Source organism: Pleurodeles waltl, chromosome 6, assembly GCF_031143425.1.
Source record: "Pleurodeles waltl isolate 20211129_DDA chromosome 6, aPleWal1.hap1.20221129, whole genome shotgun sequence".
NCBI lineage: Eukaryota > Metazoa > Chordata > Amphibia > Caudata > Salamandridae > Pleurodeles > Pleurodeles waltl.
The window spans coordinates 330,861,224-330,874,601 of NC_090445.1; the positions used below are offsets into that span (position 1 = coordinate 330,861,224).

The window sequence follows — 13,378 nt, forward strand, 5'->3', positions numbered from 1 at the left end:
TAACTGTATATGAGTACTTCTTCAATGTTCCCATTTTACATATTTTGGGACCAATTCACAAAAAACAATGAAGGATTCATAACTGTCTTTGGCTTGATTCTGTCCAGTTCTGTGGAACATACTTGAAATCTCTTGTACATATGCCCCTGAACCCCCTCTCTCAATGCCTCAATCCACTGAATTCTGTGAGTAGAATAACATTTCCACCTGTTTGAGAAAAAAGTAAAGCAGAAGCAGAGCCTAGGAAAATCATCCTCATGTTAATTCTGGTACTTTTAGTCACCCTTTAATATTTCTTCTTCACAATACTCATTCAACCATCCTGTCGGAGCATATGCAGCACCTTGTAATGTGCAGAAACAACGCACAGAACCTGGAGGGGCTGATTGGAGACACATCGTAGGAGTAGGATATTTTTTAATAATGAAGCTCCTTTAGAGAACATGTCTGTTCCAGCTGTGGAAACTCTGCTTATGATTAACACTCTAAAACTCTAGATGTTTTTTTCCAAGCACAGCCACTCAATAATGGAATAATGCAGAGCATGTTGAACTACTATTTACTCAAACTTCAAAACATTTTAAAATATTTTTCTCATGTAACCCTCTTGTTCGATGGCGTGTGTGGTTGTAGATACACATGCTTTGCATAAGTCTGCCATCTAGTGTTGGGCCCAAAGTGTTACAAGTTGTTTTTCTCCGAAGAATCTTTTTGAGTTACGAGATCGAGTGTCTCCTCCTCTCGGTGATAGTGTGCATGGGCATCGAGTCCTTTGTTAGATTGTTTCCTCTCCGCCGTCTGGTTCGGACGTGTTTTCTTTCGCTCTGTGGATCTCGGTTTCGTAACTTTTGAACTTTATTTTCCATCTCTCTTATCAACATCGTATAGTTTTCGATCACATATTTCACACTTTTACGATTCGATCTGATCTTTATCGCTGGGTTCGGTTTAATGCCATTAGGGGCGTCCACCCCTTCTTAGGCCTACTTCAACAACTGTTGACAGAGAATGATAGGCTAATGGAACGTACTCTGTTTAGATTCAGCCCTAGATGTCACAACAAGTTTACGTACACGGATCAACCCTTGGTGTGTAATTTGTGTCTGTCCCTGGAACACAATAGGAGACCTGCGACACCTGTAGGTCTTTTCGATCCGAAAGACCCTTTAGGACTAAAGATCATGTTATAAATACCAAAACACCTTTGACACTGACCAAATAGACAACTACATCTCAATCTGTTTTGGGATTGAGTTGAACAGTCGAATCGACCACTTCAGCGCCAAAGAAACAGACATTGCCATATTTCGGAGCCAACACTTTTGGCTCAAAAAAAGCATTCAGGACCACAGATTTCTGAACTGAAAAGTATAGTGAGCAAAATTCTACAGTTTCCCCTGAGGAAACTTCTTCTGTAGAGCCTATTTCGGAAATGATGGATGCTAGACAGCGAAAAATTCACATACAGAAGTGAACAGGAAGAATCATGGCTTCTCCTCCTACTCCGATCAAAAAGAGACTTACATTCCAAGAAAGATTGGACACTGCGCCTCCCCCTAAAAAAAGTCTCCAAAGAAAAAGTCAAGGCTCCATAACAACCTCTTTATTCGCCACCTCACTCTCCAGTACATCCCTCTACTCCACCACAATCACCTACATCCTTTATTCACCCACAATTTCCCCACAAGTATCATCATCATCACCTCATAGAGATTATTTAGGTGATGTTCAACAAAATGTGGATCCATGGGATCTATACAGTCCAGATTCCATTCTCCCTAATTACCCTGACCTTTATCCAGCAAGGCCTTCTCCCCCTGAGGATACAACTGCAGACAACCAAGTTATTGCAAAGGCATCAGAGTTTTATAATGTGTAGATGCATTCAGACCCAATCGGAGAACCTGTTAGGGCAAGAATAATTACACCAAGGGTAGACAAGAAATATAAAGCTTCACCCTCAGATCCAACTTTCATAAAAATATAACTACCACCAGATTCAATAGCGGTAAGTGCTAACAGTCAGTCCACAGAGGATGCTCCTCCTCCAGATAAGGAAAGCAAAAAACTGGATGCAGCGGGCAAAAGAGTGGCTGCTCAACCTGCAAATCATTGGAGAATTGCTAATTCTCAAGCACGTCTGGCCAGGTATGACAGGGCCCACGGAGACGAAATAGAAGAGTTATTACAATAACTTCCACAGGAACACCAAAAAAGAGGACAGGAGATAGTTGCAGAAGGAGAGGCCATCTCCAATAACGGGATCAGATGTGCCATTGATGCGGCCAACACAGCTGAACAGACATGCCTAGTTGAGGTGTTCGGGATTTAAGCCAGAAATACAACAGGGAGTCCTGAACATGCCTTCTGACAAGGCATTTATTTGGCCCAGAGGTAGATACCACTACAGGCAAATTAAAGGAGGGCTCTGAAACAGCTAAAGCCATGGGGGCCTTATTAAATACGCCCACCAGAGGTCATTTTCGTGGGCCACAATTTAGGGGTGGTTTCAAACCAGCAGCCACCGAACCTTGCACCTCACAAAATAAGCAAGGAACACATTTATACAACAGGGGCTCCTTCAGAGGATCTTATAGAGGCGCAAATATTAGAGGGAGAGGTAAAATATCCACCTTCAGGGCATCTCCTTCTAATACAAAATAGTGGCTTTTTACAAATTCCCACAGCACATACATCTCCAGTGTGAAGAAGATTGGCAAATGTTTATCCCCAGTGGTCCAATATCAGTACAGAATAATGGGTTCTATCAATTATCCAACATGGTTATTGTCTAGAACTAATTTCCAGTGCATCAAACATACCTTCTCGTTTTCACAAACTCTCACACGATCATCTCATTCTGTTAAAAGAAGAGGTATATTCCCTTCTTCTCAAAGGGGCTACAGAACCAGTCCCCCATACCAACAGGGGTCAGGAGTATATTCACTATACTTCCTCATACCAAAGAAAGATGGTTCCTTAAGACCATACACACTCCTTACCTCACCCGCCTGTGGTAAAACAGTCTCACAACGGACTTGATGCCCATGCGCACTATCATAGAGAGGAGGAGTCACTCGAGCTCGTGACTCGAAAAGATTATTTTGAAGAAAAAGAACGTGTAACACTTTGAACCCAACACTACTAGATGGTGGACTTATGCAAAGCATGTGAATCTACAGCAGTAAGTGCCACGAACAAGTCCCTACTGGGTAAGTAACATTTTCCTTCTCTGTTATAGTAAAGGGACATTGAATAATTGGAGTTGGGTGAGGTGATCCCGTTTTCTTTTAAAATAGTGTTGTTTGAACTGATTTGCAGACATAGGACTTCTAAAGTGGGAGATGGAGGAGGAGGCTAAATATGGGGTATAAACACCAAGATGAGTACCCACTATATAGTATAAGAGGATTAATATTAACACGGGAAATCAGTGTGTAAAAAGCCAGGCAGTGTCTAATTAGTAACCAGCAGGGTTATCTGTCTCTTGGCACAGGTGTATTGCCCATGGAATTCATCACTGTTATGGCACTTTCCGGAAGGACATCCAGGGAGCACGATCTGGACTCTACCTGTCCTACTTGCTGTCTGCGGGTGCTGGTCTCCTCGCCTGCATCTTCCTCTGGGCAACGGTTGACCGCTTTGGGCGTCGAGCAATGTTGCTGCTGTCCATGACCCTCACTGGCATCGCTTCTCTCACTCTTCTGGGGCTCATCGAGTGTAAGAAATGGTGTAGTGCACACACCGCTATGAGCATTTAATAGCAAAAAATGTTATCTCAACTTGTGTGCCACAGCAGTTTTACACAGGTGCATTTGTTTGTGAGTGGTAGTATGGTGTTGAAATGAATATTTCTTTGTCTGTGATAGTATGATGATACCCGTGTATTTGTTTGTGTCACCGTGGCTGTCTAGTGTCTGATGAAGTACATGTGAAATGTGAGAGTATTGTAGACTCACAAATGTTTCTTTTCAAATGAATATTAATTTCTTTCTTTCTCTTCCCTGTTTCTTTCCCTCTCATCTCTTTCTTTCCTGGCATGGGTACCCGTCTTGCTCCTGTTTTATTCCTTTGCTTTTCCATTCCTCTTGTCTTTCTATTTGCTGCCTCTCATGTGTCAATCTAATCCCTTGTTTTCTCCTCCTCCCTCATTTGTACTTTGTTCCCCTCTTCTGTCCTTTCTACTTCTTCCTCTTTCCTGTTCTCTCCTGTTTCGTCTCTAATCTGCTTATTTCCACCACCACTCTATGGTGTGACCTCTCCTAACCTGGTTTCCCCCATTTTCGTTTCAACCTCCTTCTTCCATCTCCTTATCCTCTCTTTCGCTCTCTCTCTTCCCTCCCTTTTCTCTTTCCTTACTTTATTGTCCTTTACTCTGCTTCCTCAAAACGTCTATCCATTCTCCTTCTCTGACACCTTCCTCTCCTGTTTTTCTTTTGTATTTTTCCTCATCTTTCTTTTCTCTCATATCAACTCTCCATTCCTGTTTCACCCTCGCTTGTGCTCATCTTCTTCCTCTTCTTTGCTGTCACCTCACATCTTCTGCTGCCTCTCTTCTTTATTGTCCTGTGTCATCTCTTTCCCCATCTTTCATTATTCACCTCTATGTATCATCCCTTTTCTGCTGTTTTCTCCCTCTCTTCTCCTGCCACATCTCCTCTGAGTTCCCTCCTCTCCCCTGCAGATCTGAATGAAGCCATCATCATGACATTCTCAATTTTGGGTCTTTTCGCTTCCTTTGCTGCTGCCTCCCTGAGCATTTTGTTTGCTGCAGAAATCACCCCAACTGTTGTCAGGTGAGTGTGTTTGGGCAGAAGGCCAACTGATGGTGACCTGGAGGGCAAAGAGGAACTGATGTTGAATTGATAGGTAAAGGGGAAAGAGACCTTGAAAAAGGAGGACGATGAAGAGTATCCTTATGCAGAACATACTGAGAATGAGCTGAACCATCTCCAAAGTGCAGGCTACGCAACCTGTAAATAACTCTTACTATTAGTCCTATAGCCCTTTGATAACATGCACGAGATGCCAAGTTATTACACCAGACTCTAACAGGTTTAAGGCTCTCTTTGGGGGGGGGGGAGTACTGCCATCCTGCCTGTACTCTGTTCCAAACATTTACACTCTAACATTTTTGCTTCAGCCTGTGAGTGGCAGTATGTTATAACCAGCATGCTTTGAGAGTTTAGAGGTTGGCTTGATTGATGGAAGGGGATGGAGGATTAAGCTTGTCACAGTTACTATGAGGAGTACCTTCCTGCACATCACATAATGTTCTACGTATAGGAGATTGCCAAACAGAAATTACATTGAGCAGGCTAGCAGCACAGTCTAAGATCTAGTATGTCCTCCTATATGAACTGACCAAACTGGGTTTCTGTTCAAGAACGTTTTTTGTGTTGACAGTTTGGAATATACCCCTTTTAATTTAAAGAAGAAATAATCACTACCTCATCAAGAAACAGCTCAGTGCCACCAAAGGTTTTCCGGAACCTGGATTTTATGGTCACTTTTCTGCAGGTTAAAGCTGCTTAGTTTTGAATTCTGTGAATTGTCGCCAAATTATGTCTCTTCTAGTTTTGATTTTGTGATTAGTTTGCAATACGGGAATTGCCCTTAATGAGAGGATCCTCCCCAACGGAAGTAATCTGTCGAAAGAGCTTTACTAACCATGCTACTAAGGAGGCTGTATTTAGGTTAGTGTGCCAATAAAATGGTAGAGAAGGGTCATTTGGGTTTCCCATGAGTACAGCCTCAGTCGTTACCATTCAGGAACAATATACCTAAAAGTACCGGTGCCTGAGACCATTTCTTTGGACATTTTATTAGACAATACGTATTTCAAAATACAAAGCACCATATCGTACCCTCCATAAATTATCATATCGTCCTCTGCTATATGCGTATGCCATCTAATTGCAAGCAGTTAAACATTACAATTGTATAACTGTAGACTTGGTGCTTCCCATCTGACATCACTTTCATTTGACCAATAGAGGGTTACATTGTGAAGTTCAATCCTCTGTAGGATTGCCAATGTTGTCATATTTTGGACCATTGTTTTAGGCAACCTCTGCCTTCATATATTTGGTGTTCCATCACGCACCAGACTATGTCCTCTTTCCCACTGTTCAGGTCTGGTGGGGTGGATACCCCTCACCCGTGGGCAACACTCTTTTTGGCAAGCATTAACTCCAGGGTAATGAACAATTTCAAGTGTTTCAGTGGACCCGCTATGCCCCAGGTATTCAGCAAGGCCACCCTGAGTGGATGTCGAATTTCTGCTACAGTAACCTGTCTCAGGCAATCCTGGACCTCAACCTAGAATGGCCGCAGTGTATCGGAGCAAGTGGAAGAAAGTCCTCATTTGACCACATCCCCTTGTGAGAGCATCATAGCTCGTTGTTCCATCTTCAAAAGTGTATTCTAAGTAGAGAAGCGTGAGACCATTTATGATCTTGAAGTAATGGTCTTGATTGTTCTCCAACTAGATGTTGGTATGAGTGTCATTAGTGTACATGTGGAATAGTAGATAATGTTGGGAGAGCACATTGCCAAAGTTTGCAGTAACGAAAAGAGCTGCCCCCGAGCACTCTGCATTGCACAAGTTTGGTTGGAAATTTGTTGGATTCCTTCTGACAAAAAGGACCAGATATATTGCATACTGATTCATTGACCCTTGCTCATTGTTCCTGATAAATGTATAAGAACCCTATGGTTCACAGTATCTTACACAGCCAAGCAGCCAAAAAATTAAGAAGAAGTAGTTTTCCAGATGGTAAGTGTCCAGTGGTAGAAGACGGTCCTCACAAATGTGTGCCAAGGTAGTTGCCACCCTCATTCAAGTAGTAAAGTCTGATTGACAATCATGAAGGATCTTATGTGATGCCACTAAGATGCAAAGCTAAAAGTTAATCTTGGGACCTAGAATGTTGCTGATAACCTAGAGGATGTAGAGGGCCCATTATGATGGCAAGAGTTCATTGTCTCTGTAATGTCGGCTGCTGAGTTTCTTATCCAGTCTTTTATGTGTGTAGCTGGACAAGGATCAGCTGACAAGATGGAAATTTTCTGCAACATCGTATGGGGAGATGTGTTTTTTGTTTAGAAATCTCAGAATTCCATGTTGGAAAACTTAGACACCTAGTAGAAGAGGAGCAGATCATGGAAAATGTGATTAAACCGTGGTTAAACCGTGACCTATGCCATATTTGACAAGGGTTTTAGCTTTACCTTGTGTAGTACTCCACTTGAGTTCTGTTCGTTGTCATAGAGAATTGCTGTGGAGGTTCTGCCGAGTCGGGTAAGATAAAATGGCCTTTGAGGGAGTGATAGAAACGGTTGAGTTGAATGGATGTCAGCACTTGTCATTAGTAAGAAAAACATGGGAATTTGAGATACCAACCCCAACAAACATTATTATGGACAGCGTCCCTATGCCAAAAATAAATGAGATGGTCTTGATGTTGAATGGGGAAAAGTACTTCTGAAGGTTTAAAATTAGAAGTATTTATCACCATGATAAATTACACTGATTTGCACAACCTCGCACTGTGTTTATAGTCACTGAAGGGATTTTTCAGTTCAGTTAAAAAACCTGCCTGTTGGCATCACTTTGGCGGCTACTGCATCCCAAAAGTTCTTGACTCACGTATTCTGGGACCAGAAACAATTATTTTCTCCATAGATGATATACTTATCTTTGAGTAGATGGTGGAGGACTGTTAACATGTTCTGGGATTATGTTGAGGAACGATAAGCACAACTTCCTGCAAAAAGGCAGAATATTAGGGATACACTATCTCTGCAGAAGGGGTGAAGCCAAAGACACAGCTGGTGAGTGCAATTAGGCTTCTGTCAAAGACAAAGTGAGATCTATCATGTGTTTGGTGAAATTGTATTCTAAATTTATAAGCAACTTTGTAGAGAAGTCAGAATCTTTGAGATTTTTATTACAGAAGGGACAGGCTTACATAGGATCTAAGGCACAGGCATATGAACATGTGAAACAATGGAATTGCAAGGTTAATATTCTCACTCCATTTAATGTACACAAAAATACCTTTGTCCCTGGCTTATGAGATTGATGCAGTCTTGTTGCAATGTTAAGGGAGTATTAAGACACTGGTAGTGTTTGCTTCCTGATTTTTCATTGTAGCTGAGAGAAACTGCTTAGTCATAGATAAGAAGGCATTGGCTGCTGCTTGGGACATAAAATATTTCCACACATACATTTGGGAGTTGAGCATAGTTTTAAGAACTGACCATAAACTGTTGGCTATAGTATTACACCCTGGAGGGACGTGTCAGCAAGGTTGGCAGCCAAATTGTAAGGTTGTAGTTTTAAGGTGGAATGCGTGCTGGGTTGGCACAACAAACAGGTGGCTTGCCTATAACCTTTGCCTTCAAGTCTTGAAGTGAAGATGAGGTGGTTTGTGAAGATGTCCGGACGAGTGTGCAAGATGGAGTAATGAACATGAGGCAGTGATTACCAAAGCAGAATGGTTAGCTATAGATGAGAGGTTGAAAGCATTAACATCACTGATTTGAGAGTAAGGTGAGGTAAACAATAATGTTATCTAGCACACTGTTTTTAACGTAAGGGAAAACATGATGATTGGAGCATATAGCATCTTTTTGAAAGGTGAAAAGTCCATTCTTCCCTGACAGTGGTGCTGCAAGTTGATTCAATTGGGTAGTGAGAGACAGTTAGGACAGATACCTCATCCTGATGAGGTTGAAGTAATACATTTGGTCATCACAGATTCAAAAAGAGGTATTGGGTGAAGACTTGCAAGGTAGATTAGGAGGGGTAGAATAGACTGAGTTTGGGGGGTACGGAGTTCAGCATGCAGTGGAACCACATTCCCTTTGGGTATGGATGTTGCTGGACTTCATTGGGCCCATATGGAATCTGCCGAAAAGGCTTTGTGGTGGTTGTGCGCAGTAGGTTGCTTGAGGTGGAGTTTGTAAAGGAAATAATTACATCCCACAGGATTAAGGTTTTGAAAAAAGTGTTTATGAGGGCAAGAGCACCTAGGTAAATAGATGCAGCTAAAGGTACTCATTTGTGTTCTAGTGAAATTGAGTTTTTGGAGGAGAATGGAGAGAAACATTGCAGGACAATGATGTATAACTCACATGCTAGTGGCATGGTGGAAAAGGTGAATTATGTAATTACAGTGGTGATTCCAACTTCACATCTTCTGAGTCATCCCTCATCACACAGCTTGGCAATGCAGACGATTCCTTGTGCTACAGAGGACAGGTGCCCAGTTCCTCTTGCACAGCACCGCGAGGATCTCCATTTATAGACAGCCTTCTCTTTTGTGCATGGATATCTGCAGTACACCTCTCCACCAATCAGCAGGCTTCTTCCTTCATTCCTTCAAGGTAGTTCAAGGTAGCTTCTTTCAGCAGGATGCAGAAGTTCCAGGTTCCTCTTACCGAACATGGCAAGGGAAAGTTGGCAGCAGAGGACCCAATCATCCAACCCCTGGAGCTCAAACGTCTTTCTTGGTCTCCATTGGTTTGTAATGTATGGCCCTTGTTGGTAAGAAATCCTGCTCCTTGACTGGCAGCTTCTCCCGCATGCCTCAGTTTTGCAGAGGGAGATTGTAGATTCCAGAGACACATCTCTGTGACTGGTTTTAGTGGTTCCTGTCTTTTTGGGTAATCCTTCCAGACAGGTTAAACCACAGTCTTTATCCTATAGTATCAGCAGCAAGGAGGAAGTGGGCCTGGGATCTCCTTGTTATAGAAACCCAAATTAAAGGCACGAAAGAGGGAAAACCTTTCTCAGTCCCCTACCCTGCAATCTATTTGAGATAACACCTTTGAGGAAGAATGGCGCAAGAAGGGGGTGAGATCTGTACCTGTATTTCAACCGAGCCCTGTGTTTCCTATGCTCCAAACCCTAGAGTCCGGTCCACTTCAAAAGGATCTCAGTGATGCGTTGGAGGAGTCCCTCAACGTACATTTCAGTATGGCAGGCTTCCTCCAACTTCCTTGAATACCATCCAAACAAGAGATCTAAAATAGATTCCTGAATTGCAAGAGTCAATCACAGAGTATATACTCCACACCCATCCCACTGCACATAAGCACTGTAAACATACATGTAGCTAAGGGTGCAGTTGTAGATGTCTGGCAAACCATTTTAAACAGAATCAAGTAAGCAGCTCTCCTGGGCCAACAGGTAAAAAGTTATTTCCCCGCAGCTATAGTTAGACATCTCTACCTTCCCCACTATTTTCAGCAGGCCACTGAGCTGGTGGTAGTTACACTTGGAAAATAAGTGGCATATAATGTGCCCCTCCGAACCACTCTGGGTCTTAGTCAGTTTCTGTGAAGGGGCTCTGTGCACACGTGTAATTGTCAGTAATTGAGCAGTTTGTATCCTTGATGTTGATGACAAATTCTTCAGTTGGGATCAGTGATTCCACCTCCTCTGTCTGAAGTCCTGTTTGTGGATATTCCGAAATATGAAGGGAGTAGATCAAGGAACAAAACGTGGGAATGTTGATGAAGAACTGCATTTATGTTTTGCCACGTATGTGGCATATTTAAACTTTGATTGCATCACAGGTTTGTAGGATGTCTGGTAGATGAGAGGGTGTTAATCAGGCCCTCATGAAATACCCTGTTTGGTCTAGTTTGTCTAACATTGATGAAAGGGTTCCTTTCAAACAGGTCAGTGCTTAAAATATGCAGAACTGGCACAAACTAAAGAGATATGTTGACTTCCAAGATAAACTTCATGAAGCAGAAAATTTAACAGCAGTTTTGATTTTGACACTGGGAGAGGTTGTTTGCCTGCCTGTATGCAAAACTAAGGATGGGCAAGGGCAATGCCAGTTAAGAGGCAGTGGGAGGCCAATAACCCTGAACCAATAACAGACAAAGAATGTGACATAACCAGTCAACACGTTAAGAGCATCTCAATTAGTGCCATATACATGTTGGTTCAGTTGAGGTATTACACAGAATATGCCTGACTCCTGTAAAGTTCAATAGAAATTTTTCATCATGTCCCTCAGAGTGCACAAAATGCAGATAAATATATGCACAGCTTTCTGCTCATGACGTTGGCCTGCTCAGCAGTGGCAGACTTCTAAAAGCAGATCTTAGCTAGACAAATCCAATCACAGGTGGAACTTCTGTAGTGAGGATGTTAGGCATGTTCCCAATCCCCAGGAAGGGTAACATGCAGCTTATTTTGGGTGTGTTGGATGCAATATTAGACAAAAGACACAATGTGATTCATTGATTGTGCCCAAGAGAAACATACCTGAGTGCCTTGGTCAGAGACACACTAGAATGTTCCATGGCTGAGGAGTTAAGATGAAGTTAACAAGCCAACAATAAGCTCATATAAGACCTAGGGCAGTGGTTCCCGACCTGTGGTCCGGGGACCCATGGGGGTTCGCAAAACCTCCTCAGGAGGTCCGCGACTGCTTAGAAAATTAAATAATATTAATAAATTAGGTCCCCAGCTTTCAGTAATGACTCTGTGGGGGATCCCCAGAATCCAATAAAGCTTCAGTGGGGGTCCCCAGGCTCCAGCAATGATAAAGTGGGGGGTCCACAGAAGTCAAAAGGTTGGGAACCACTGACCTAGTTTATTAGACAGAGCTAAGTCAGAAGCTGTCTGACCCCCCGCCTCACCTCCCAAAAAAAACACCTGATGGATATACACCACCTACATAAGCCAACCAAAGTAGATATCATAAGGATAGATGCAAGCAAATACATAGACACATCATAGCGGGCAGGTGGGAAGAGGTAAGTTAGAACTGAATGGAGACTAAAGGCAAGAGATGGGTCTAACAGAAGTATAATCACTTTGAGTGCCTGGAATCAAGATACAAAGGAGTGCTGCTGAAATACAAGGCTAAGTAACACAAAATTATATAATGTCCCAGTTGCTTTGCAGTGTTGCATGACGAAGAACTGCGCACCACCTCCATATATAGGACTTGTTATGATATTACTTGTACTGAAAGATATCCTGCTCTAATTTGTGCTTGCCCTCTAAACCATGTAAGGTTATTAAAAATGCTATTTGTTTCTGGTATTGAAAAATCAAAACAAAAGTCCTTATTTAGTGCTTGGCTGCCAGAGTACTCCACCACAAATGTGGCAGATGTCCCATCTGCTGTATTACAAGTGCATCATAGTAAATGGCACTAATAATACGGCTTATGGAACTTCTTTACATTTGTGACAGTGTGCCCTGTCTGCCAAACTCTAAATAAGGCCCAATGTCATAAAAAATGCAGAAAAAAACACTGGTAGAAGGGTGTATCTTTGATTCCTAAATTCTGTTGGTTGGTAAATGGCAGTGTTTAGGGATGGTAGTATTTGGAGCTATTGTCCAGAGTGGATTAGGGTTAGTGAGTCTTCCCCAGGTCTTTTTAGACTAGAATTAAAAACACATATAGGACCCTGAAGCAAACATGAGGGTTGGTAAATGACTGAGTTGACCTGTGGCCCTTTGGGATTTTTTATTCAGATGGTATTGAAATTGAATTAAATGTTTTAAGCAAGATTGGATACCTGGCAAGTGGAATAACAAGTTATATGTATATCTGTCCTGCACTGCATCTGCTGAAATTGTGGATTCTGGCATGGTGAGGCTGCTAAACCACTCCCAGTTCACAAGCTCTGGCTACTAAATATGGTTTATAATTGCATAACCGCATTTGACATATCTGCCTCTTGGGTAAAACGATAGTACAGTAGTGCAGATATTGCACAGAGGCATACCAGTCACATTTTTTATATGGGCTACAAGACAAACTTCCACAACCCACTTTAATGTCTTTAAAGGCATGGCATTAACTTTGTCCCATAGCACATCTGGGTTGCTTCTACAGGGCAAGCTGCAGTAATCCTATGTCAAATTGTATGTCAAAATCAACATTGTTCTCATTTTATGCACCCTACGTTTAATATCAACCTGTGAGTAGTGCCTTGAAATCCAATAGGACAAGGTGTTTAATGTGTAGGAATGGGACTTGCCAAACATGCAGCTGATTTGCCTCTGTCATAGAGATCAGCAGCCTTTCTATTTTTGTTAAGTAATGTGTTAAGTATAAACTTGTGTTGTGCATTTGTGGGTATAGATACACAAGATCTGCATACTCCTGCCATCTAGTGATGGGTCTGGAGTGGTGCAAGTTCTTTTTCTTTGAAGGAGTCTTTTGAGTCATAGGATCGAGTTACCCCCCCTCCTCTTGCTGATATTGTGCTTGGGCATCTACTACTTTGTTAGATTGTTTTCTCTCCGCCATCGGATTCGGACATGTGTCCCTTTGCTCCATCTATTGATACTATGGTTCATTTTTTCCATCCCAGTCTCACTTTAACACTATTG

At 42.2% G+C, this 13,378-nt stretch overlaps 1 protein-coding gene across 1 annotated transcript in view; it reads left to right on the forward strand.

Annotated features, from left to right (window-relative positions):
• SLC22A17 (solute carrier family 22 member 17) overlaps window positions 1-13,378 on the forward strand; it is a 73,786-nt gene that overhangs the window by 34,780 nt on the left and 25,628 nt on the right. The window contains exons 8-9 of the mRNA XM_069238190.1: window positions 3,497-3,720; window positions 4,685-4,796. Coding sequence (XP_069094291.1) covers window positions 3,497-3,720; window positions 4,685-4,796 — 336 coding nt within the window. The remainder of the gene's footprint in view (window positions 1-3,496; window positions 3,721-4,684; window positions 4,797-13,378) is intronic.